General features: G+C 26.4%; 1 protein-coding gene across 2 annotated transcripts; it reads left to right on the top strand.

Moving 5' to 3' along the window:
* LOC129961650 (diacylglycerol lipase-beta-like) lies at window positions 1-25,466 on the top strand. 2 transcript variants are annotated; one of them, XM_056075175.1, is made up of 14 exons: window positions 1-128; window positions 300-341; window positions 632-717; window positions 2,872-2,975; window positions 4,659-4,818; window positions 5,614-5,754; window positions 8,270-8,424; window positions 10,061-10,151; window positions 10,462-10,579; window positions 13,890-14,028; window positions 14,810-15,449; window positions 16,396-16,518; window positions 20,915-20,994; window positions 25,215-25,466. In XM_056075175.1, the coding sequence occupies exons 4-14, from the start codon at window positions 2,881-2,883 to the stop codon at window positions 25,363-25,365; spliced, it is 1,893 nt and encodes a 630-aa protein (XP_055931150.1). In that variant the 5' UTR covers window positions 1-128; window positions 300-341; window positions 632-717; window positions 2,872-2,880; the 3' UTR covers window positions 25,366-25,466. The 2 variants fall into 2 exon arrangements, with proteins under 2 accessions (XP_055931150.1, XP_055931151.1); XM_056075176.1 differs by lacking the exon at window positions 1-128 and adding an exon at window positions 129-211.
* The last annotated feature ends 1,557 nt before the right edge of the window (window positions 25,467-27,023 follow it).

Below are 27,023 nucleotides of genomic sequence, written 5' to 3'. Positions count from 1 at the left end.
CTTAAGTCCTCAATTGTGCAATTTTCTGTAATTACAGGTTTCGTTTCGGTCTTTCTACTTTTTATAATGAGTTTACAATTGGCGATGTATTTCACAAATTTCCTAGAATTTCATCTGATGAGTCAGATGTAAGTATTTAATTTTTCTTGCCTGGAATCTTCCGGATTGTCGGCTTTTAAATATTAGTTTGACTTCAGGATTTCCTTAATATGTTGGTATCTTTGCATTGTATCATTTTTCCTGTTGAGTATTACTGACTAGGAAAATTAAAATGCATTTTACTATTCTTGATATTTTAGGTTAATTGTGTGCAGACGGAATAAGTCTATTAAAAGCCTACGGTAAATAACCCTTTTTCAATTATTATTATTCAAATGATAATTTTCTAACTAAATATATCTGTGCTGATGTTTTTGTTTTCTTTTTTTTAACATCATAAATTCATTTTGAAACTTTTTAAATCGATAAAATAGGTCAATATTAAACTAATGTGATTATCATTCTCATAACTTTATTTAATTCACATAAGTTATTGAAAATGTATTATCTTTATTTAATATTAAAATTAATCAGCAGTCCTGTCATTTTTAAAATAAAACACATGGTCATATTTTTCTCTTTCCGCTTGTAGTTGCTGATATGAGGAATAGTTGATGTTTCCATCTTTTCAATGAATTTTAACCTGCAAGTAAAAGTCACATTTGAAAAAGCTATAAGGTGAGCATCACTTTACATAAGACTGAACAAGAATATTAATAAGTAAAGGTTGACATTTACTATAAGTTCTAGCAAAGCATGAATATTGCTACAGAATTTAACTAGAATGAGAATAGCAGAAATATATATTAATTACTATTTGTTTTCTAATTACTATTGTTTGATGCTATGTTGCTATATTTGTGACACCTGTATACATTTTGACTGCTGCTTGTTAATGGAATTTTACTTATTAGACTTATTACTTAACTGCTGGTAGTTTTTTTTTGTTGTTGTTGTTGTTTTTTTCTGAATCATTCCAACTATTATTGTTATATTTTATTCTGTATTAAATTTAGAAGGAAATGCATTACTTGGTTATATTCCTTTTGAATTTATTATCATATTAAACTGCAATATATTACAATTGAAGTGTCACAGTAAATTAAATATTTTTGTTGGCATTTTCATGTAATGAAAGTTTTTATTTTAATATGTCAGCTTCTATCAGTCTTGGTTCTAAATAGTTTTAATTTAACATTCTATTTTACTTTTCTTGCAGAAAATAAAATTCCAAAATCAGAAAGAAATTAATTTAAAGCAATGAAATTAAGTCATTACATTCTGAATGGTGGTATATTAATAACTGCTATTAGGATTTTGAATGCAAATGCTTATATATTGTCAGCAAGTGCTACATGTCTAGTTATTAAAAGAAATTCCCTGCCTGTTGCACTTAATCTTTTAAATCTATAATGATTTATGTTGGTTGTGGATGATTCTAGATTTATTATACAGTAATATCTTATATATGCTTGATAAGAGAGAAAAATCTGGTTGCGGCAACATGTTGAGATACTATCGAGTTCTTTGTACAACAGCAATAATATAGATATTAGTGCTATCCTTTTGAAAAAATATTTCTCGAAATAGTAATAAAAGGTGGCAGCATAACCTGCTGTAATAAGGATGAACAATGAATAAAAATGAAGTATTTAGTGAAGTGAGGGGAGAGAAGCTTTGTTATCTATATATCTATAATAATTTAAAACTAAACATATTGATATTTCCCTGATACATTGGAAAATGGTTGTATTAAGATTAAATGTTTGTCTAATGAATTGAACTATATACTATTACGAATGTATGCCTATATGATTGAGAAATTATTTTATGGCATAATTTATGTGAATTATATATATATATATAATATTTTTTTTTTTTTTTTTGCAAATTTTGCTCCTTTATACAAATTAATTACATTATTAAATTAATTTTTCCCCTATACAAATAATATTTTCACTAATAAATGAAAGCTCTAATGAAATGTATAAGTGAACATTTATTATTAGTATCTGTAATTCTAACATAGTAAGTTGTTTCTACCATTTTCTAAATAGACATCAATAACTTATTTGCTGTAAAAATTTATTAATCTCTATACTTTAAATATATTGCATGTTAGTGCAAATTAAAAAGAACATTGTTTTGAAATGTAGTACTACTTTTCAAATAATCATTCTTTTCAAATAAAAACAGTCGTAATTTAAAAATGGTTATGGTAGCAAATCTCTATATATCAAATTTCAGAATTCTTGTAAAAAAAATCTGTATATTACAATTTCAATGTATAGTAATATATATTGAAAATGTTTTACCATTTTCTCAATAAAATCAACTATGCATAGTTAACTTTTCAAAATTAAAAAAAAACTTTAAAAAATTGTTAATATTCCTGTTTCAAATCAATAATTGTTAACTTATTTTTATAATACTATACTTGTTATTATTATTATTATTGTTATTTCATAATTTTGATATTTGATTTTTTTTTCTCATTTTTTTTGTTCAAATGAATTTTTCTTTCATTGATTTCTGTTTAAGCATCATAAGAGAGTAAATTAAATTTTAACATAAATCTCTCACTCCAGTTAGGAAAGAAATTAATAGAATAGAAGATAAAAATGAAATTATAGCACTCTAATAAATATTTATTGATTTTTTTTAAATAATTTGTTTTCTTATAATTTCTATTGCATTAAGAATTGACGATTATTTTATTTTTATTCCTTCTTTAAACAACCAACGGTTGTTTCTTAACTCCAGAAAAGTGCATATTGGGTTTTCTACTGCATATAGCATTTACGAGATAATCATAATGTGTATAATTTTTAGCTGACTAATATGCCTGCATTGAATTTTTTGGGACGCAAATGGTTGGTTGCATGCGATGACTTTGTGGTACCAGCAGGGATTGATGCATGTCTGCGTATTATTTGGTAAATTTTATATTTTCAATATTGAGTTTTTTCTGTGATGAGGGAAATTACTATTTTATTCTGTGTGCTAAATTATATATAGATTTTTTTGTATAAATTTGTATTAACAATTTGTACAGTCAATTTAAATATTATTAACATAAAATTTGATTTATAATCAAATTGTCAGTTTTTGGAAGTGCATTTTTTTATTTAAAATTTTATCTTTATTTACTAACTTATCTTATCTAACTTATTATTTTTTATTGAAAAGAAATGAAAAAAATAGTATGATTCACTTGTGCCAAAACGAAATCTGATGAAATAAATAATATGAATGAATGTGCTTTGTTTGAAAATTTCATTTGCATTTCAAATATCATAAAAAATATGATCACTGATTAGAAGAATTAAGATTTTTGATACCTAAGAAATAGAGATGTATATTAAGAATCTTTTTGAAACTTCTCCATAAATTTTGTAAATTTCTAATTTCAATTCAATTTTTTGCACTTTGGATCATTATAACATGGTTCTTCATTGACCCAAAAATACTAGAAATCTAATTTTTGTATTTAGTACAATTTTGAAAAATCATCAATGTTTAAGATTGATGAAAATCATCAATGTTTAGAAATTCCAACTTGGTTGCAAACAAATATAATTACACTGAAAAAAAATTTATGAAGACTAATTTATTGGATTCTGTTATTATGAAATTGTCCGTAAAAAGTGGTGGAAAAATTAAAATTAATTCAGATGTAATTATGAGCAAAAATACTTTTTTAATAAATTAAATAAAATTTTAATAACTTTTTTAATGCTCTCAAATTTTACTCTGAACAAAAAACAATAAAGTTTTAAAAACAAAAAAAACTTTTTTTTATTCATGCAAAATGTCTTATTGTTACTTCATTGTTCTGTGTAAATAAAACACTCCTGCAAATTATTAAGAATATTTTAGTTGTTCTCATTTCAGTGAAAGTTTAGGGCAAAGATAGAAGGCATAAATATTTATTAGGACTAGCCAGCTAGTTCCATTTTGATAATGGCATTGAGATATTTAACTTAATTATAACTTAAATTGCAGCTATAATTTCAAGCCTCTTTCTAAACAATTGTTAGGAATCTTATTTGACTGCACCACAAAATCACAGGAGGCAAACTGACCTTAATTCCTAAAAGAAGCCACTTCATATTACTAGCCCTACTCTGTTGGTATCTACTTCCTACCTTGGTAGCTCCACTTAAAATTGTCCGTCAATTATCTATTTAATATTTTCTGTTATGACTTATCTTTATTATGTAGGTATAAAAACTGTGTGTTCATCATCACACTATCTATATCTGTACCTCTAAATTGATCTGTTCATTGAGTGAAATTTCCTATTAATTTTCCTACTAAGTCATTCATGCTAAAGTAATCCATTATCTCTGGTTCTGTGCATCACTGAAGCATGTGGCAATTTGAATACTCCTATGTATCTAATAAATTCATCTTTTGCTTGAAAACTGAATTGAATGAAGTTGGATTAACTTTTCCATCATCTATGAAGTTAGAGAAAGAGAGCATGAAAATGTTACTTTTTAAATTAGGTACCAATAGAAAATTTTTATCTGTACAATTCTCTATAAATCGGTTATCTCTATTGTGAACTAAAAAAAAAAATTAGATTGTTGCAACTTATTATTCTGTTTTTGTAGGTTAACCGGCACTGTTGCCTTTCTTTGGTTGAAAATTAATAATTGTGAAGAATCTGTTTACAACAATTATTTTCTTTATGCTGCTGCTGTGGATCTTGTATTTACTTCGTGTGTGTCATTGGGGCTAATGTTTGCAAGTGCAAGAGGATCAGTTTTGGAAGTATGTTTATTTTGGCAGTTGTTGTATTCTTCTATTTCATGTCATTCTAATATCACTCATACATTTCTGTTTTAAAGAATAATCAGTAACTGTAGGTTTTATTGATGGATTAAGCTATGAAAAATCAAAGGATGAGTATATGTCTAATTTTTAAATTCTGTTTATGTGTAGTACTAATTGGATTTTTTAAGGACATAATTTATTTATTTTTCTAATCATTTTTATGAAAGTAGTGAAATTTCAGTTTTGAAGTTTCTTGAGGGCTATTTTGTGATAAACTCCATAAATTTTAATTTTAAATGCTGAAAGCAACATCTGATCACTCTTCTTTGATGCTACTGTATTTAAGAAGCATTAATTAAGAAGCAGCTGGATCATCAGATAATTCGTATCTTGAATTCATAACACCCATGACCCAAAATCTGGTCATGGGTGTTATAAATACCCGTATACCAGTATTATATATACATAAATATAATACTGGTATGTAGTAATTAAAAATATGATCTGGTATGTAGTAATGAGATATGATTCTCAGTACTCGTGAATACAAATTTTATAATCTGTGTTTATTATTTTTTTTTTTTTTTTTTAATATTTTAAATTTTCAAGATCAAGTAAATAAATCTGCTTATTTAACAGAAATAGCTTCTTGAGATAAAAGAAAATAATTGTTTTTCCTTCATCAAAAGATACTTTTGAAAAATATAATGTTTTTATTTTTAAATTAATAGTTTTCTTAAAAATTCAGCTTAAGCATTCATTTCCCAACTGATGTTATGATTTTTCATGTAGGTGGAAAAGCGAAAAGGTGTGCCTATTTTATTATTTATCAAACTCATTACGCTTTTGTGTGATGCAATCATTGCATCATATGGAATATGGCTGCTCTTCCAAATGAATAAGACTTGTATTGCTCAAGAAGTTTTCATCAAGGTTTGTGAGGTTTATTTTTTCTTAATTACACTTTTTGTTGTCATTAATACTCTTGTGCAAATAGCTTTTAAACTTTCCAACTAGAGAAAGCATCGTACATACTGAAAATTCTCATATATAATGTTTTATGAAAATTTTTATACATAAATTTTTAATTTTTTAAAAATACATAATAAATAATTTTTTTTAAAATATTTATATTAATTTTTTTATTTAATTTTTTAAAGTTAGGTACTTAATTTATATTATCTCAAAAAATATATGCATATTTTGTATAAGTATCAGATAAACAGTTATCTAATAATTATTTAAAAAGTTAATTAAAAACTTTATTAGCATTAAAGTTTTTGATCCAAATTTCATTAATACAAATATTATTCTTATCTGTTAGAAACTTTTTTTTAATTTAGAAATTTCATATATTAAAATATTTTATTTCTTGCAGTTACAATTTTTTTTAACTTTAATAATATTCTTTTTTCATAATTGTTTAAATTAATCATCATTTTTCCATTTTCTGGAATAACTGCTAATCCATCTTAGAATGTCATGTAAATGTTGACTTTATTGTGCTGTCTAATGTTTACTGTTTTGTACTTTGTGAGTCTATAGATTAATTGGACCGTTCTTTGCAAAGGTGAAGTTTATTTGAACTAATTAAATTAATGTGTATATTAATGTATACAAATATGATGCATGATATAAATTAATGTGTACAAATATGATGCATTCAGAGGATATTTAGATTGAAGAATAGTATCCAACATGATAGTAACCAGCAGACACAAAAACATGAGTCCCTATGTTATTATGTCTATCTAAATAAATTATAATGAGCAGATATTTAGGATAAAGTAACCAATGGATTTTATATATTCATATGAAGAATAATATTTATAGCTTAAGACTATATATTGAGATGAAACTTGCATTATTACTTTCAAATGCTCAAGGGGTACTTGATAAACATTAGTAATATTTCTAATTCCATTGGTTATTATTATGAGCAATATTTGGGCAGTAATGATAAATAACATAGTTCTGCATTTGTATAAATTGAATGATGAAACTACAAAATATATTGTTAAACATTTTTATAGTAATTATTCAAAGTATGTTCATTTTTTGAAGGAAAAAAAAAACTGTTTATAGTATATTAGAAGGATTTGTACAGTATTGTGGAGAAACCAGAGCAGTTACTCCCATTTGACTTAAGCTGAGTTTTGACCTTGTATATGTACTGGAAGGATGTTGAGTACAAATTAATAGCTATTTTTTTTATGCATTTAACAATGGAATTAGTAATTGAGATTTAAATTGGATCTTTTAAAATATTGATGTTTGTCATTTTATTTTTGAAATGTTAAAATTATGAAAAAGGATTTTTTCAGCTTTTTCATGTGTTAATTTAATAACTATCAACTTGGTTTGACTGTTCTGTTCTTCACAATACCATAGTTTTCAGTTTAATAGTTCAGTATAATATATATATATATATATATATATATATATATAATCATTTTTCTTAACAGTTTCAATTTCTACATATTTGGTTCTTTATCATATTAATTTAAAGGATATTGAGTGTAATTCTTCTAATTTGAAAGCTAAATTGTGTAAAATTAGTATTTCTAGATTTTATAGATATTTGACAACTAGATCTGTAAACATTTAAATGTTGAAAAATATATAATCAAATTAATATTATAACAATAATTATTTTAAAAGCATGATTGTTTGATTAATATAATTATATTAAAAATTAAACACTGATGATATACGTTTTAAAATATTTTATAATTTTGAGTACTGGCTAATTATTATGGGCCCATCGGTTGTAACTGCTTTGAAGTATAATGTAATTTCATTGTATCGTGTGCATGTGTGTTCATTTATAATAATTTGCAAGGTAGAGATTTCTAATTTAGTTTTTATTTTTATATTTTAAAAAAAGTTTTAAACCACATTTTTTTTTTTTTTTTTTTTTTTTTTTAATCTATACCTCACTTTGTCATACATGCAAAGCAATATCAAACATAGATTGTATCTGTTCTTATCTTCAGTAGGAGATCTCAAATGGCTTTTAATTTTTTAGGGTAGCAATATATTTCTTCCTGTCAGAAGTTATAGAATATAAATAACAAATGTTAAGATCATTCAATTGCTAAATTTTTGAAGTGATTATACAAAATATAGTTATTCGTAAATATATACTTGAAATATGGTTAAATACTATTTGAGAAAATAAGTGATTAGGTTACCTCTAAATCTAAAGAGTTAAATTTATCTTTCTTCCGTCAATGTGACACCAATAAAGCATTCTTTATTCTTAATATTTAAACTTTTTTTGGTGGGAGGAATGGCTATATATTTTAATTTTTAGTGCATTATAAAATTAAAAGCAGTTTTTATCCTCTCAGTGGATAGTTATTTCCTGATGAAATTGCATGTTTTATTCTGTGATATTTGATTATAATGATGTGACAACTATATCTTCCTTTTTTTTAAATTTCAGGCAACTTCAATTTTAACTTTAATTTATATTTTCATCATTATTGTTGGTGTGCTTGTATGTTATGATACATTAGGAGCTTCGAAATATTGGAACATTAAAGCCAATTCTAATTCTTTAAATTTCTTCAAAAAAGCCCAATACATTTGGCGACTGAGGTAAGGCGAAAAAAATTCTTTGATGCTGTTTATTATGTTTTTTTCATTTATAGTAGCATTTATAATTAGTGTAATATATTCTAAAATAACATAAATAATAAAACAGATTAAACAATTTTTGTAAGCTATATTTTTATTCATATGTTTTGAAATTCTTAATGCAATCATGGTTTGAAGAAAAAACATAGCATCAGGCAAAAAAAATTGCCAAACATGAAAAATTCTTGTGACTTGAACTCATGCAATTTTATTGGGGTTTTAATTAATACTACTGAATAGTAAATTAAAGTATTGTGTAAAAATTTGTGCTTTTTGAATTATATAAAAATTATCAAAATTAAAGGATGGTATTTTGAAAAAAAGAATAAAATTATTCATTACATCATTTGAAAAAATAAATAAAAGATTTCTCTCCATTCTAGAAATAAATGTATGTTTTGTAGATGTGGAATGGCTTTATTCTTTTGTATTTTAATAACATGTTGAGAGGATTGCATCAAAGGTTGATGTCAAATTGACTCGCCTCTGTATAGAACGTATTTGTTATATGCTTAAACATCTTATATAGTTGCGAGGTGTTATTAAAAAACTCCCAGTGTCATGTGGATTTTACCATAAATCACATTTTAATCAAACGTCTATCTTTTAATTTCTCACATAAAAATTTTTTTTTTAATCATCGTCATTAATTTGACAAGATCTAGTAAGTGAGAAATATCACCCAAGTATTTAAAAAAATTTTTAAATATTAGCTTTTATGATTGTATTTATTATTTTTTAACTTCATATTTGACATATTTTTACATTGTTTAGCTTTTTTCATATCAGTGTTTTTTTGTTTTTTTTAAATTTATTAACATTCTTTATTTTTGCACATTAATTTTTTTACATTTTTTTAATTGTTACCTTTTTGCTTTTACATTTCAACTTGTGTTTTTGTAATTGTGTATAGTAGTTTTTTGTAGTAGCTTGGCACAAGCATAGCTGTTGAGCAAAAAAAAAAAACTAAACAAATCAACCTTAAGGTCGTGCGCAAAAAATTCAAAATGTGTTCAATCTAAGTAAAATTCATAAAACCTTTTTCTTATCTCCTTTATTTTCAGCTTCTTTATTTAACTTTTATCCAATTCTTGATATGCATGCATTTCTTATTTAATATACAATCTCTCTAATTTTCAATTAAGTATAACTTATTTAATTTTAAAGTTACGGATGTCCCTTTTTTTTTTTTTTTTTTTTTTTTTCGTATTGAAGTTTTGGGAAAAAAAGGAATTTCTCCATTTGAACAATTTTGTTTGTAATGGTATAACAAGAATTACAAAAAAGTAGTTATTTCGTTAAAATAAAAAATTTAACTTTGAACTCTTCTACAAATTACATTGTCTGCTTATTTCTTTAAAAAGTTATGTATTTCAACTTTTTTATAACACCCTGCATAGTCTTGATTTGAATTGCATGAAAACTCATTTTTGCGTAATGATTTTCTTAAATTATAGATATTTTATATTATAGACTTGTTTTGGTTACTTCAGATTAACTGAATTACTTGGTTATTTCTAATTTTGAGCATTAGTTTTCAGGCTTTTGCTTGTATTTTCAATTTTTTATTTTAATAAAAAATGATTATTAAACTTAGGTTGAAACTCTTTTGTTGCTGTGCAGACATTAGTGAAGGGAATGATTTCATATATGTTGAAATCTCAACATTTTTATCTTCATTTTTGAATGTGAGTTAGTTATTTATTTTTCATTTTATTATTATTTTTCATTCTATGTTTATTTTTTATTTTCTGTTCCAAAATAATTCTGTTTTAATTTGTGCATTTTCAATTTACTTTCATTATTATATGCAAAGTAAATTTTAAGATCATTAGAACAGAGTGATGAAAAAAAAATTGATAAATTGTGAAACAAGTTGTGAAGGTATGATGAATTGCATAGTTATCTATCACATTAATAAATGGAAATATTTATACTGGATAAACTATAGTCAAAGTATTTATAATGATTGTTTTATATATAATTCGCTTTTTGCAGGGTATTGATTTAGTGCCAACAGATATATTATCTGGAATAATAACACTCAGCCAAAAGCATGTTTTGGAAAGAAGAAAACACATGATGAAGCATTTACCTGAATCTGTGAAAATGCTTGGTAATGATATCTTGTCGTATCTTCTTGAATTTTAAGGAATGAATTTAATACTTGCAACAATAAAAAGCTTTGTAATTGCAAAGAATCTCTTAATGCAATCATAGAAATGTAATTAATTTAAATAAAAGTAATACTTTAGTGCAGCTAAAAAAAGAACTAATAATAAATGTAATTTTTATGAAAAATATCAATACATTTGGAAAAAAATCAATAGAATATCTAATATTTTAATTTTTAATATTAAGACAAATTACTAGAATGACATATTTGTTACAATGCTATTTATTTAATTCCTTTCTAATAAAATAAAATTTATGGCACTTAAATTATTAAATTTATCCTTTAATTTTCTACAGAGCTTCTTATCGATTTGGATTTTTAAAGTGTGGAAATTTCTTAAATATTATTATAATTTCAAGATTTGTGATGCGGTAAATTTCAATTATCATTTGAAAACATTTGAGGAAAGTTTTAAAATTCCAAAAATTTTAATAATTTAAAACATAATACTGTAAATAGTGATTCTGTGAGGCCACAATAACTCATTCTAATAATGCCTATTCTAGTCATTTTCAGACAAAACATATTTGCCATAATCTCTGGCCCATAGTGAACTTTTTTAAAATTTGAAAGAGAAAAATAGTTGTTATGAATTAAAGTATAAACCGGATTAAATTGCAGGAACCAGAATTCTTAAGCATTAGTGGCTTTTAGTGATATTTAGAGTTGAAAAGCTATGAAAAAGCAGCAAGGCATTTTGTCAGATTTCATAAATAGTATAATATGCTCTTTGATTTAATGGCCAAATCTTCAATTATTAAGAAGTGAAATGTAAAAAGTATTGAAATGTTGGGTAGATCTAAATTTAATAATGAGTAGATCTAAAATCCAATTTAATAGGAATGGCTAGTGCAAAAAAAAAATACTTTTAATTGACTGAATCTACATTTATTTAAATTAAATTTATCCTTTAATTATTTATTATTTTTTTTAATTTATCCTTATAAAAAGTGTTTACAATAAAATTAAGTTGGAAAATCTTTGTATCTTTTTAAAAACTATTATAACCCTTGCCAATATTTTAATATTTGCCTATATAAAAATATGACATCAATTTAAAGTGATAAGAAATATTCAAATTTTATGTAACCTTTTATTATTTCTGGGGAAATTTTACAATATAAAATTAAAAATGGTAATTATATTTATATAAAAAAGAATTTCCGTACTTATACTGTACCTGTGTTTACTGTATTATGGTTAAAATGCAATCCACATTTAATTATTAACCCTTAACTGGGGACGTGTGGTCTGTGAGACCTCTATCAATGTATTTTCGGTCACCCCTATTCTATTTTTAGCTCAATTGAATGGATTGACCCTGTAGCTTCCTGTTTTGTGATCTTCAATATATGTGCACTTCTTCAACCGATTTCAGCGGATGCCTTTTAAAATAATTCAGTTATTTCTTTAAGTGCGGTCTCTAAGACCGCACCTCCCTATTAGTGTCCCAGTGATATACAAGGCTTAGCAGATGGCGCTAAAACTTGTGCCCCGAAATATCATCCAATTTACTGATCCTATTATGAAGCAGTGTTCCAGACACTTTTAAATGAAGCAGAAAGTGATTTTAGTGATAAGGATAATTGTACAGAAGAGTTTTTCGATGAAAGTTTGCATTCAACTGATTCTGATATGTATGTTCAAACATAATTAATTTTTTTTTTATTTATAATGTATTTTGATAAATTTATAAAATATTGTTAAAATCTCTTCTTATGAAATGACGAGTAGCATTGGCTGCATCTAATTATGAAGAAACTCTAATATCACTCAGTGGTCTAAAAGTTCATCTAATCGCATACTAATACTACTTACGATGCAAAGGATTCAAAAGTTCATTGATTGGAGATCAACATCCTTTTAAAAACATCAACGGGATTTATTCATTAAGGTTCAACAGAAAATATAAAATCAAGAAGTTACTTTAACAAAATTTTAAAAGCACAGAAAGTATTATATTGTCTATTCTCAGACATTTCTGAAACTCGTAGCAAACAAACGTCGCTAGAGTGAAAAGCAAGCCAGAGAGCGGGAGAATGGATTCGAATATATCCTTACAAAAGCTGGCATTCGCTTTTATATGATCTCATGGCGATCACGTGATTGATTTACATGTACATACAGATTTACATTTGCATATTGCACAGTAGTTATGACTCGAATCAGAAATACTGAAATCTTATGCTAATTAGTCAGATGATTGCATCTAAATAGTTTAATCTTAGACAATATTAAATTAGCACGAGATTATGATAATTTATTATTTACGAGATGAATATGTTTAAAGATTAAAAGAAACAATTTCTCAAGAAAGAACAGAAGCAAACTATGCTTTTGTTTATGTGGGCATTTTCGCGTACATTTCGAACTTTGGCTAGGAAAACTAACCGAAAAAGGTAATAATAATTACGATTAAATTATCTTTTTCTTAACAAATATATTAATATATCAAGAGATACATATACAGAATTTATAGGTTGATTTTTGTACTAATTCTTAACCTGTATGTTTAAAATGCCCTAGTAAACCGTGCTATGAAAGTCACATAAGATGACAAAAAAAGGGCCAATTTCAACCATTGTCATTTTTTTTTCATATAATTGTTGAATTTTACATTATATTGTCTACTATATACCTTCATATACTGCAAAAATAAATATGGTGTAAAAAGTAATAGGTTTTTTCAGGAATATTATTTATTGTAACATGTAATTTGAGAAGAAAACGTTTCTTCCAACGCATTTACTTTTTTTGAATGATAATATATTTTTAAAAATTTCTAAAACATATCTATATATCAAGAAAAATATCTGCAAAATATATTGGCAGTTTTTCATACTAATACATTCATTAGAAAATTTAATTTGAGTGTAAATGAAATGTGTTCTCATAGACCGCACCTCCCCAGTTAATGGTTAATATAAATGTCATTGTCTGATTATAATACTTTAAATAGATTGCACAATTGTTTTTCCTTGAGTGCAAATAACCCTTTCAAACAACAATTTATTTTATTTACTTTTGTAAATCACAAAGAAAAAAAATCATATTTTACATAATTTGGTCTAAAAATATAACATTTGTTCCCTTCTTATTTCTTTCTCAAACATATTACTATTTTGATATTTTATATCCTTTCTTAAACCACTGAAAATCATTAAAACAGTGAGTCAGTGTACAGTTATCAACTTTTTTTTAATAAAATAAGTATTAAATTTTATAGTACATAACAATTTACATTTTTCAGAGAGCACTTCAGTACCAGACTGGATGACTGCAGAAAATGCCATACACTTTCTCAGAATTGCTAAAAGCACATATGGCTGGATGGCTTTTTTTGATGTATTTCATCCGTGGAATTTATGTGTATTGGCACCTCAAATTGGGTAATTTATTTCATTTCATCTTTTTATTATTTTTGAAATTAAACTTCAAATTCAACAATATTAAAGTTTACTACCTTCATTCATACAAACATAATAAGCATGTTATTTAGCCTCCTACTCATTTTAAAAATGACAGATAAACAACATCTCTATGAATTAACCTTAATGTCAGACTTGTTTCTCATATGAAGAATTAAACAATTTATATTTAATATAAGTTTATACTTATAGTGTCTTCAACTTTATTGTACTTTTTCTGTAAATTGTTTTAGATATTGCAATTAATTATAAATTTAAAATCTTGGTTATTTTGAAATTGTAAAAAATATATGCAAAAACATTTAGATAATAATGCAAGAGAATAAATTATTTTAACATATTTGCTATTGTAGTTCATTTTTAAAACAGAACAAATCATCAAAGAGGGATTTAGAGTATTAAAAAATAATAAACATCTAGATTTTTCCATTTCATATTTTGATGTTTCAAACAAAAAGAATTTGCCAGAATCTTTATCCTGAAATTAGAACAATTTTAATATATCATTTTATATACAAAATAGCATTTGGTTCGTTAATCTTTATAATTTATGACCATTTCATAATTTCTAATCAGGAAAAACATTTATTTGTTTACTTTCGGCTCTTAAATTAATACATTACCTTCAGTTGTAAAAGTAAATAAACAGTGCAGTTTAAAATATTGGAAGAATTATAGTAATTATTTATACAATGTGCTTCTATATTTGATGTAACTTTTTTTTTTTTTTTTTTTTTTGCAGATGTTGTTTGCAGTGTGGTAGTCAAAGTGATGAAACCAAAGTTGACAACTGTTGCTACCTAAACTTTGCAGCTGTACAGAAAATTTCAAATTTTAGTGAATCAGACATTGTTTTTGCATCATTCAAGAATGGTATCCATGAACCTGCTTTCTATGTTGCTGTTAATCATGCAAGGAAATACGTTGTTATTGCCATTCGAGGAACCAGATCATTTTCTGATTTGTTAACAGATATAGATGCAGAAACTTTGTATTTCCCTTTAGAAAGCAAGCACAAATTTAAATGCCATAGAGGTGCCTTGCGTAGTGCCTTATATCTTCAAAATAAACTTGATGAGTTGAATATTTTAGAAAGAGCCTTTTCTGAAAATCCTACTTATTCTCTTGCATTGACTGGACACAGTTTAGGTGGTAGTATAGCCTCTATTTTGGCTCTTCTGCTTCGACCAAAGTATCCAGATCTTCAGTGTTATGCTTATGGACCAATGGCAAACCTCTCATCTTTAGGAGTAGTAGAAACTCTTGAAAGTGTGTTAACTGTTGTAATAGGAGAAGATATGGCTCCTAGATTATCTGCCAGTTCATGTAATGAATTAAGAAAACAATTAATTGACTCATTGAGGGAGACTGATACTCCAAAGGTGATTATTAATTATGATCATTTTGTTAATTATAATTATTTATTTATAAAGCATTGAAATTTTTTGCAATGCATTCTTACATAAAAAGAATTATTTTCAATCATTTTAATATTTTTTCATTAGTATGACAGCAGGCAAAGTGTACCTAACCCCATTGTTTTTCTTGGCAAAATTTGCAATTTTTTCCCAACTTCAGGGATGTAAAATTGGTTAATTTGTGGCTGTCTCTCTAACAAAGTAAAGTAATATTTCATGTTAAAAATTTACAATCAATATCGGCTACTATCAAATTAATGGGAAATATAGAAATTCATTTTTATTTTAATTATATTTTTTCTTCCACTTTTGTAAAGTTTTAGTGCACATTCTATAAAGCTAATTTGAAATTTAGGATAGAGAATAGAAATTCAATTTATCCAATTAAGATTAAAATGAATAGGTCAAGAAATAAGTTTTTAAACTAAAAATGGCTGTAAATATATAATTTTAATAAAGAAATAAGTATTGCAAAAAAATTATATTGCATTTTAAGAAGCAGAGTATATTTGTAATTTACATAAACAATTATACAACGAAACTTCAGGGTGTACCATACATTTTAAATGCTTTTGTGATTGCATACAATAGATTGTATAGTATGTGATTGTAGTGTGGTCCACAATTGAATTAAAATATGTCTTCACTGAATGTAAATAAAAAGTCATTGATATTTTTAATTAATAAAAACAATTTAAAACGGTTTTTGGTTTGTAATAACCAAAGTGAATATAAAATCTAGACTATATTTCAATCTTTTGAGACAATAGGAAAATTTTTTAATAAATTCAAAAAAAAATTTGAATTAATAAAATTTTACTATATTTCTTTTTATATGTGCATGTTTCCCATCCTTGATCAGAAATATGTTTTAGCAAAATAAATTTTATACCTACTTATATTTTTGCAGTATAAGATTTTAGCCGGAGCTTGCTGGTATCATATACAAAAGTACTTTAAAATGCAGTATCAAAAACATGAATCTTGTGGGCATGAAAATCAGTTGTTCACGAATGAAGCCGAAAATATATCTGTAAGTATCCAATTTAAAATCAAAACCTACATTTTTCTTTTATTTTAAACAATCCTGCTTTTTATAATAATATAATAGAATATTGCTGGACAACCAGTAATAGACACATATCAATTATGCAGAAGAGACTATGGATAATATATGTACAGTGGTGGCCAAAAGTGTGGACATTTTTTGAAAGTTTCATGTTTTTCAACTTTGCGTGCTTCTAGAATATATTAATTTTCACTTAAATACAAATGTTTACATATCAAATTGAAGGTAATTTAATGTAAAATTTAATAACAAAAACAGTATTACAATATCTGTATTACAAAAAAAGTTAAGCTCATTTTAGTAAGATCTATCTTAGATTTGCATTTTTTTAAAGTGATACTTACACAATCAGTACTTAGTAGGATAACTCTTATTTTTTAAGACAGTTTCACAGCGTCTTTTCATCGAGTGAACGAGTGTTTGGAGTTCATCTTTCGTAATCACATGGTGCCAAGAATCAATTATAGATTCAATAAGTTGTCTTTTATCGGATGGACGTTTTTTTCGTACAAGAATTTTCAAACGTCGCCACTAATTTTCAATCGGCTTGAGATCAGGGCTGTTTCCTGGCCATGGTAATACATCTATGCCTTTATTTTGAAACCATGCTTTGCATACTTTTGCTGTGTGGCATGGAGCTGAATCCTGCTGAAAAATAAATGGTGATTTGTTGGGGAAGAAATCCCCGATGGAAGGTATCAATTTTGGTTCCAGGACAGTTTTGATGTATTTTTTGGCATTCGGAATGCCATCAATCACTTGAATTCGGCCCACACCATCTGCAGACATACATGCCCAAATCATGGCATTTGTTGTTGTTTTTATTGCTTCAATACAATCAGGATGAAGCGCTTCACCTACTCTACGTTTCGCGTATTTTCTACCATCACTACCAAAGAGCGATATTTTAGTCTCATCGCTCCAGATTACTATCTTCCATTGATTTTCTGACCATTTAATGTGTTCTTTTGCCCTCTTAACTTGTTATTCGCGTTGCTTTTGATTTAAATATGGTTTTTTCCTTCGAATTCTAGCTTGTAGTCCAAATCCTGATAACCTTCTTCTTATTGTTCTTGAACTTACTGCAATACCTGCTGCATTCATTTAACATCTAATGAAATTTTTCTATCTTGAAGGCATAGCCGTTTAATTTTTCTATCGGCGTTAGCACTTGTGCATTTTTTTCGGCCTGATTTGGCCTTATTTTCCACTGATTTCGTTTTTTCATAACGAAAACAGAACTTTCGTACACCAGAACAAGTCACTGAACCAGCAACTTGTCTTGCAATTTCAGCATAAGATAGGCCATTTTCTCTCGATATGACAATTCGGCTTCTTTTTGTAGATGTCCAATCAGTTCTTCTTGTTGGCAACATTATTTAAAAGTTTAATTAAAACAAAAGGACTTAAAATTTTCAAAAACAACAATACTCTATTTAATTGTACTAGTATGCATCATTCTGCAATATATTTCCACAACAATAACTCTTTTACCATCCAAATAGCCTAAACTATAGTTAGAGACATTTGATTGATCCTCAGAACAGTGTTTGTGATTAGTTACTACGCTTTTATTACAAAACACGTCATTATTCAAAACAATTTGTGTTTGTTTGTTCTACTAAAATGAGCGAAACATTTTTTTATAATACAGATATTGTAATACTGTTTTTGTTATTATATTCTACATTAAATTACCTTCAATTTGATATATAAACATTTGTATTTAAGTGAAAATTAATATATTCTAGAAGCACGCAAAGTTGAAAAACATGAAACTTTCAAAAAATGTCCACACTTTTGGCCACCACTGTATATAGGCCATCTGAAGGAATTGTGGGATGTGAAGACTTTTAATGGCGTTTTATCTATCTGCCTCAGTGAAATATACCAGAGATTGTGTGCATTATTTAAAATAACATATTGGGTGTAAAGAAAATTTTTGTAATTTTTTTCTAAAGAAAAAAAAAATATTTACCTTGCATTTAAAATTTAATCCAGAATATGTTATTCACAACTGTCTGACAGCTTCTCTAAACCCTGAAAAGAAATCCTCTTTTTTGGAGGCAAAGTATTCTTCCACTGCCATTTGGGCACCTCATAATTAATATATTCATTTCCATCAAGAAAGTTTTGCATAAGCCTGAATGGTGCAATATCAGGGGAATATGCTGGCTGAGGTAAAGTTTTCCAACCCAACTCTGCAATTTGTGGTGTGGTCTTTTTTGTGTGGTTCACAGTAACAATCAGCATCAATTGTTTCATTTTCTTTCAGTAACTCATTGTGCAGTATACCCTTGCAGTCCCACCAATAACATAACCTTCTGATACACGCTAGCTTCAAAAGAAGGTTACTGCGGATGGTGGTGTCTCACATTTATAAACATACATATTTTTATATCCACTTTTCATCTTCAATCACCAAGTAGTCCAAAAATGGTTCTCTTTTGTAACAAGCAAGATTTGAAGAACGTATTGAAATTCTGTCCATTAATTTTTTTTTCAGGTAATTAAAGTGGAACCTAAACAGAAAGTGTGGACATGAAACCAAGCCTTTTAATTTGATGAATTCCAAGTTTGAAACCAATTTCTGTGAAAGTTAACATCAGATCTGTTCCAATCATCAACATTTGATGGCCTTCCTGATCGGGTTCATCTTTTTTAAAAAAATCACCCGAATGAAATTTTGCATACCATTTTTGGCATGTTTGAGCTGTTACTACATCCTCTCAAACACATTGCACAATATATATATATATATTTTTTAATTTGCCTCCATCACGTTATTTCCTTTTTGGAACTCATACAAAATACAATTTTTTAAATGCACTTTTTCTTAACTATGTTGACACTTTTACAAATTTTATTTCATATTTTAGTCAATTTACCAAAAAGTGACTAAAATACTAAAAAAAAAAAAAAAGTTTTAAAATGATGCAAAATTATTGATTATATACTAACCTAACTATTTAAACCAGTTTCAGTCAAATCAGAGTTCTTGCTTAGGATCGACAAAACTTTCCTTTATACCCAATACTTAATTAATTTTGTTTTAAAAAACAAACAGCATTTGAAAATTATGAACTTATATCATATAAAAGAAATTTCTTTGTACTATAACATGGAATGTTGCTTGCTTACAAGATTTTCCAGAAGCTTATTTTATATATGAGCCTATTTCAAAATGTTTGTTCATTACCCATTTTTTCTCTCTCATAGACTTAAATTTTATATTTTAAAAGCATCATTATTTTGATAATTCCAGTTAATATAGTATTAATTATGCAAGATTTTATTGTTCTGGTTTTTAAAATACCTATTAGTTATTCTATAAAATATTTAGTTATCAAGTGTAATATATTTAAATCTTTTGACATAAAAAAATTATTAATATTTAATATTTTTAATACTCTGTAGAATTCAGTGTTTTCAGAATATCAGGAGTATTTAATCATTTAGAGTAGTATATTAGAAACATTTGGTATATTTTTTGGGGCTTTTGTAGAAAAATATTTGAACTTAGGAACAAAATGATATGAATGAGCACTATTTAGTCTTATTCTTTACAAACTGAACGTGCATGATGTAACCCATGACTAATGTTACTAAATATGTATTTTTCTTCGACTTCAGCTGCAGAAAAGTTAAATTATACTTTTAGTTGTATACATTTTATATTTACTAAGTGGAATTACTTTTTTGTCAATACTCAGAAATTCAATATAATATTTTTAAACTATAGCACCTTTTCATTGTTATAAACTTTAAGTAAAGAAGACAATATTATTGCTCTAAAAAATTTTAGTATTTAAATTATCAAAATTATGCTTTTTAACCCTTTCTAGGGCCATGGGAAATATGCTTCCCACCAAATTTATCTATCTTTGTATGAAATTTTGTAGGTTGGCATAAGTTCTGAGAAATGTTTTTAGAAAGACAGAAATTTAGATGCGTCAGTTCTTTATCTCAATCAAAATGATGTGTCTTGATTTGTTTACTTAATTAAATTTATCTAATAAGCTAAATGAATCCTTTTTCTTATTCTAATTTCAAGCCTAAAAATATTTTAACATAATATGACTAGAAAAAAAAATGGCCCTTTAAAGGGTTAAATGAAAATTTTTATTAACCTTTCTTATACCTGGAATGTAATAATAATATATATTTAAACTGATTTAAAATATTAAAATTTCGTTATTTATTGTTCATTTCTCATCAATATGAAGAAGGTTTTTGAAATTGAAATTTGTAGGGTAAAGTGCATTATTGTAAAAGCTATGATCTTGGATAATCAATATCCTAATAAGTAGAATCCATTGTTTGAGAAAATTATTTTTAAGAAACTTTTACTGTTTTACAGCATCCAGATGCTGATGTCTTCCTTGATGAATCAAAATTATACGCTCCTGGACGTATACTTTATTTTGAGAGAAAAGTATGGTAAGAATCTTTTTTACATACTTAAATTTTCCCGTATGAGAATGGTTATGCTTTTACAATATGTGCTAAGCATAATATATAAAATATATCACTATATTTTATCATAAAGTATTTTTTACACTATTTTGATTATTTTTTGATTTATATAAATTGCAAACTAGTTTCTCAGTGCCATATTTCAGAAGAGAAAAGTATTGAAATTTTCATAGTAAAATATGCTCCGAGAGATTTTATTTTGGGGAGGGAGGAGTAATGTATTTTCTAGCTAGAATTTTTACATGCATATGATTAAAATCAGTTGAAAATTTCATTCACTACATTCTTTTTATTATTTTGATTTTAAAAAGTAGAAAAACTTTTTAATATTAAATAGAACACTAAATAAGCAGTACATATTAAAATTTAGAAAATTGTTCCATTATCGAACTTGAAATGAATCATATTTGCAAAAATTAAATTTATCAATTTTTCTCTCTATTGATACACTATAACATAAAAACTAGAATTTGAAAATTTTGAATAGTCATGTGTTTCTGGTAACAATATATTTCAATATTTTCAGAATTTAATTATCAATTAAATCAAATTCTTACTCCCCATATAATGTGCCAACTGGTTACTAATTTTTTAAAAAAACTTACAAAATTTCTTACTATTTATAATACTGAATTGTGAAATATTTTTAAAGGCTAAAAAGTGTAAAATAATAATAAAAGAATTAACATGCCTTTAATAGAATATTTTTAATTGAAAAATAATTTTATCTAAAATATGGAGATGAAAAACAAATCATGAAGGAATTAAAATTATAGGAAATAAAAATGAATTTTTATTTGTATTTTATGTGCTGCCATACTATTCATCCGATTGCGATAAAACTTTGACAGCAATAAATTTTACAAACAAATCTTTTCATACGTTTTCTATTATTCAATATTATAAAATTGACAAAAGACAAACAGTACACGCCATTCAGTGTCAATCGCATACATATATCAGAAAAAATTATCATTAATGCCAATCAATGTGAATGAAATGAAATCGAAAATATTTAGTGCAAGCGTTGTTGTTGTTTTTTTCTTTTCATTAATTAATAGAACACAAGAAACTGTCATTCAGAATGCACAATATTTTGACTGCGGAAAACCACATATATTCAGAGTTTATCTCGCATACATAATGGAAATTTTCCAGTGCAAACCGCAATTTTTTTTATTAATTCAGTGAATCAACAAACAATATTTCGATTATACAAATGTATATTGTGTTGATTGCTTCATTAAAAAATATGCCTTCCAAATATTTGTCACTTAATTGATCTACCAGTGCAGCACATAGACATAAGCAAATTCAAGCTTCTCAAACAAACAAGGAGCGAAAAGCGAGCAATGAAGAAGGCCATTTACAAATTGCAAATTCACATGCTTCAGAATCTCAGGATCAACATGCAGTAAAATTCTAGACAATTATTTTTAAAGGAAAGACAAATGGAGAAGATGAAATCATTCCCATTATTTTCACTGACAAGCCATTTGATTTTAAACATCTGCAGTTCCCCATGACCATCAAAAAGCACAAGGTCAATCACTTCAAGTGTGCAGTTTGAATCTAGAAAATTTTTCACATAACCAGTTATATGTTGGAAGCTCACAAGTCGGACAGCCAAGAAATTTCTCTTTGCTGAAGACGGAAAGACAAAAAAAAAAAAATAATAAATATTATTTATACTTCTCTATTATATATCATTTAATTTCGGTGGATGTGTTCATTGTCGATAACAAAATAAATATTGCTTAAGATAAAATTAGCCTAAATTAAGAAAGAGATCCACAGAAATGACGATTACAGGATAACTTGAATATTTATAAAAGTGCGGTTAACATCTCGGAACCAGAATGAAAAAGAACATACTTATCGAAGATGCACATCAGCTTGTACATTCACAACAACAACTTCCGGCATCTCCAACATTATCGTCTTATATATGTGGCAATAAACAAAAAAATTGCATCTTTTTCAATGATATGCTACAATAAAATGGAAAGAAAGATTTTTATTATCAACAATATCATTCTTTCTGTCATTTCTAATGAAACAAGATAGCTATTTCTAATGATATTTCCAAAAAAAATTTGTTCTGCAGAGCAACATGCCGGTTACCAGCTAGTATTAAATCTGATTAAATTAAATGCTGTAATTTATTTAAAGCATTTCCAATTTAAATTGGACTTCCATATTTTTTAATGAAAAAATAGTACATTAATAAAAAGATATTAAAAGATTTTTATAAAAAAGAAGCATATATAAAACCATATCAAATATGTTTATAAGTTTTAAAATCAGCACTTGTACTAAATAGAATTAAGTAGACCATAGAGATGGGATAATAATTCACCTTGGTTCATGGTAGTAATTTGAGTGCATCCTAATGGAGGGAGGGGAAGGAAACAAGAGTCCAAAAATGCACAGTACCGATTTACCATAATCTCCAAAGCTTAATAGATTTAACATTTTTAACTACTGACTAATTAAATTAGTGGATTGCTAAAATAAAACTTCATACATACTCTCATTCATTCTTACGATGGACTTTAGGTATATCCTACTCGCCAATCGTGTGAAATATTATTGAATCATTACTATTACTTGATTAAAACATAATGTATGTTTGTACAATAAATTTTAACCCTTTGAAGCACACAAACTTAAAAATTATCTAATTAATATATGCTTAGGTCTAAGGGAAGAGAAAATTTATGGTGTAGTGGGGGAGGGGGGCAATTCACTGGAGTACCACCGTGCATCTATGACATATTCTTGTTATGAATAATTAGTACTCTTTAATTCACTCTATAACATAATTATTCATTATTTATTTCTGAAAATACTAAAATATATAATATTATCAATGAAAACTATTTATACAATACAAAAAAAATTTATAAAATTAAAAATAAACATTTTTATTAACAAGTAAACTTCAAATAAAGCTAGTGATGGCAAGTTCTTTACATGACATTTAGATTTTGTATACAATCAACATAATATTTAAATTAACCACTTAAAAATTAAGAAAATTATACTATATTAGAAAATAAATTTAACATTCCCAGAATATGGTTGATTAATACCTCAAGAAGAAAGCAGCTGAAAAGAAAAAATTCCAGCCATCATATTCGTATAAACCTTACTCAAATGCAAATAAATTCCTCGCCTACGAAACACTTGGCAAAATCCCCATAAGTTATCATCCATTTTACTAAGAGAGTCAGGGGAAGGAATCTTATTCGCTAATGTGTTTCTAATGGTAGGGAATCTCATGCTGTAGGTGTGCAGTGGTATGTCTCAGAAACAGCCTAAAAAGATGTCAAGTATAAAGAACTTTTTTTCGTACTTTGATTTGAAAAAAATGTGTATGTTGTAAACAGCTTTCATACAGCAAATTTGAGAGCATCCAGAAAAAACATTAAAAATTACCAATTTTTTTGTATGCAAGAGGTATATAAACTAGTGAGCTTACATCTACAGGCAAAATTAGAAATTATTTTATAGCCTTTGGTTTTGACCAGTAACTACCGCACGTTTAGAAATAATTTTTAAAAAGTGGTTGTTTCACTATCATACCGCTGCACATCAAAGGGTTTAAGAAAAAATAATTTTTTAATAATAATAATTTTACTTGAGTACCTCTGATTAAATCTTATTCACAAGTAATTTTGATAACTGGTATAACAATCATACCTCTGAAAAGAATGCATGTTTTTCTAATAACGATACTAGAGTGGTAGTGAAAATAGGTATATTGACTAAGTGCAAATTAAAGTTAATAGAAACTTTTTACATGTTGCTGTATGAAAGTATTTTAAAAAGTTTTAAATTAATAATTAAATTTAAGCAGTGAAAATTTTTAACTATGTAAGGACTATCTCTTTATACACATATATCTAGCACTTCGTTATCATAATAAATCATTGGAATAGTTTGGATACTGTAGACTTCATTTCCAATAAAGCCTCAAACATGCATACACATACTCATATTGTAGTTTTTAATAAATCAAAAAATATTGCAATAGCAGAGTTACTTGATTGCTAGACAAATTATTAGTTGAATGTCAAGTTTACTTACCTAGTTTTTGTGTAATGTAATACTTATGCAATTTGTGATTTTAGTATTTCATTGGAATTAAAGTAACTTTACTTTTTCCGCTCTCCTTGCAGGGATAAGCCTTTCTGGTTGACTGGCTTAAATCTTCAGAATATTATCATCAACCCAGACATGATTTCAGACCATCAGCCACACAGAATCCAGCATGCATTAAATATGTATTTGAAAAGTGTTCAAGAAGAATCTCATATTGTTGTAATTTAGACACATCTTATATTATCTGTTTTAAAGGATAATTTATTTTCATACTTCTGATTATTTATAAACATTTTATAAAGGCATTTTTAACTTCTGTAAATTCTTGTGGCATTTCTTTAAAAGAGTTAATTGTTACTAAATTTTGTAATAGTTTACTTTCCGACAACATAACTGAATTCAATGAACATATTTGGGGGGGGGGGGTTGCAAAACATGAGGCAAAAATTCTGGTTACCTCACTTTTCAAAAATTATTTATTATATATATTAGTTGCTTTTGCCAATCAGCTGGTTTGCCAGAAGTACTGGTTATATTTCATTTCAAGATAATCGTTAGATAAAACTTCATATCCATGATTTTGTCAAATTATCAAGCATTAAAACCTCGATGTTTTAATAGTCTTACATAAGAACTTTTCTAATGGAGACCTATTTCAAGCCATTGTAACTTTTTTTATTCGTCCTGTAAATTAAGTAGATGTTAAACAGAATCCTTCAAGAATGAAAGCAATTTTGATTTCCTTTGTAGCAGTGAAAATATGTTTAAAAGTTATTGTAATAAACTAAATTTCATCATTGAAAAGATAATTTTTTGTATGAGAATATTTTCAGAAGTTATTAAGAAAGAACATCAGAATCCAGTTCATTTAATTAATTTTTTTTTTAAAAAAAAATCGCATTCTCCCCTTTGATAGTATACCTGGGCCAAATTTGGTTGCTCTGATCCAAAAGGTCTGGCCTGTAAAACACGAACCCACCTATATGCATAGTTATCTTTATAATAAACTAGTTGTCTTAGACAACCAGCTAGCTGCTTCTCCAAAGATATTGGTTACATTTAGATAAAAATTTCATTATTCCGTGAAATCTCCAGACATTGAAGCCATGTTATTTTGATAGGTGTTAAGTTCTGTCCATTGTCTTTTTGAACTTTTCTAGGTAGAGAGACCACTTCTATGACATCAAAGTGCTATTATGTCCAATCCATCTGTATCTTTCAACAGAGGAAGAAATTCACAAAATCAAATATTTGATGTAGCAATCAAAACAATTTTGGTTTCTTGCAAAAAATACACTTAAAAATAGGTTTAAAAGTTAATAAAGTCTAGACTAAAGAATTTTACAGTAATTAAATTAGCATTATTGGAAAGATAATTTTTTGGACTAAAAACAATGTGAAATTCATTTGGCAAAATTTTCAGAAATTATTTTTTAAAAACATTAACATCTAGCTTAATTTATAATTAAAAATTTTTAATAACTGCTCCAAAATACATGTTCTCTTCGCTGTAGAGTAAATCTGTGTCAAATTTGGTAGCTGTAGGTCAAACAATCGGGTCTGTAGTGTGCATCCGTATATCTTTATTATTAGTTGAGATAGAGATTCTGTTGGGTAACAGATTGCAGTGCAAACAAAATGATCTTAAAATTTTGATTGAAGAGTAAATCCAGACATTTCTTTTTTATCATCAAAGCAAATAATTGTTTAAAAGTTTATAAATATCTTATACACACTAATAATGACCGTTATAAATTATTCATAATATAAATGTTTTAGTAATAAAACATATTCTTGGTCCATTTATACATTTTCAATATAAAATTACTCTAAGTAAAATGAGATAATAATTCATATTATTACTGTATTTAATACAATATTAGAAT

This window comes from Argiope bruennichi, chromosome 2 (genome assembly GCF_947563725.1).
Source record: "Argiope bruennichi chromosome 2, qqArgBrue1.1, whole genome shotgun sequence".
NCBI lineage: Eukaryota > Metazoa > Arthropoda > Arachnida > Araneae > Araneidae > Argiope > Argiope bruennichi.
The sequence above is the reverse complement of the archived record's forward strand: the minus strand, read 5'-3'. Positions and strand labels throughout refer to the sequence as shown.

Excerpts from the sequence above, each read along its gene's own strand:
- LOC129961650 (XM_056075175.1), top strand. The coding sequence starts at position 2,881 with ATGCCTGCATTGAATTTTTTGGGACGCAAATGGTTGGTTGCATGCGAT. Across the intron at positions 4,819-5,613 it reads CAAGAGGATCAGTTTTGGAA|GTGGAAAAGCGAAAAGGTGT; the intron begins GTATGTTTATTT and ends TTTTTCATGTAG. Across the intron at positions 14,029-14,809 it reads GTATTGGCACCTCAAATTGG|ATGTTGTTTGCAGTGTGGTA; the intron begins GTAATTTATTTC and ends TTTTTTTTGCAG.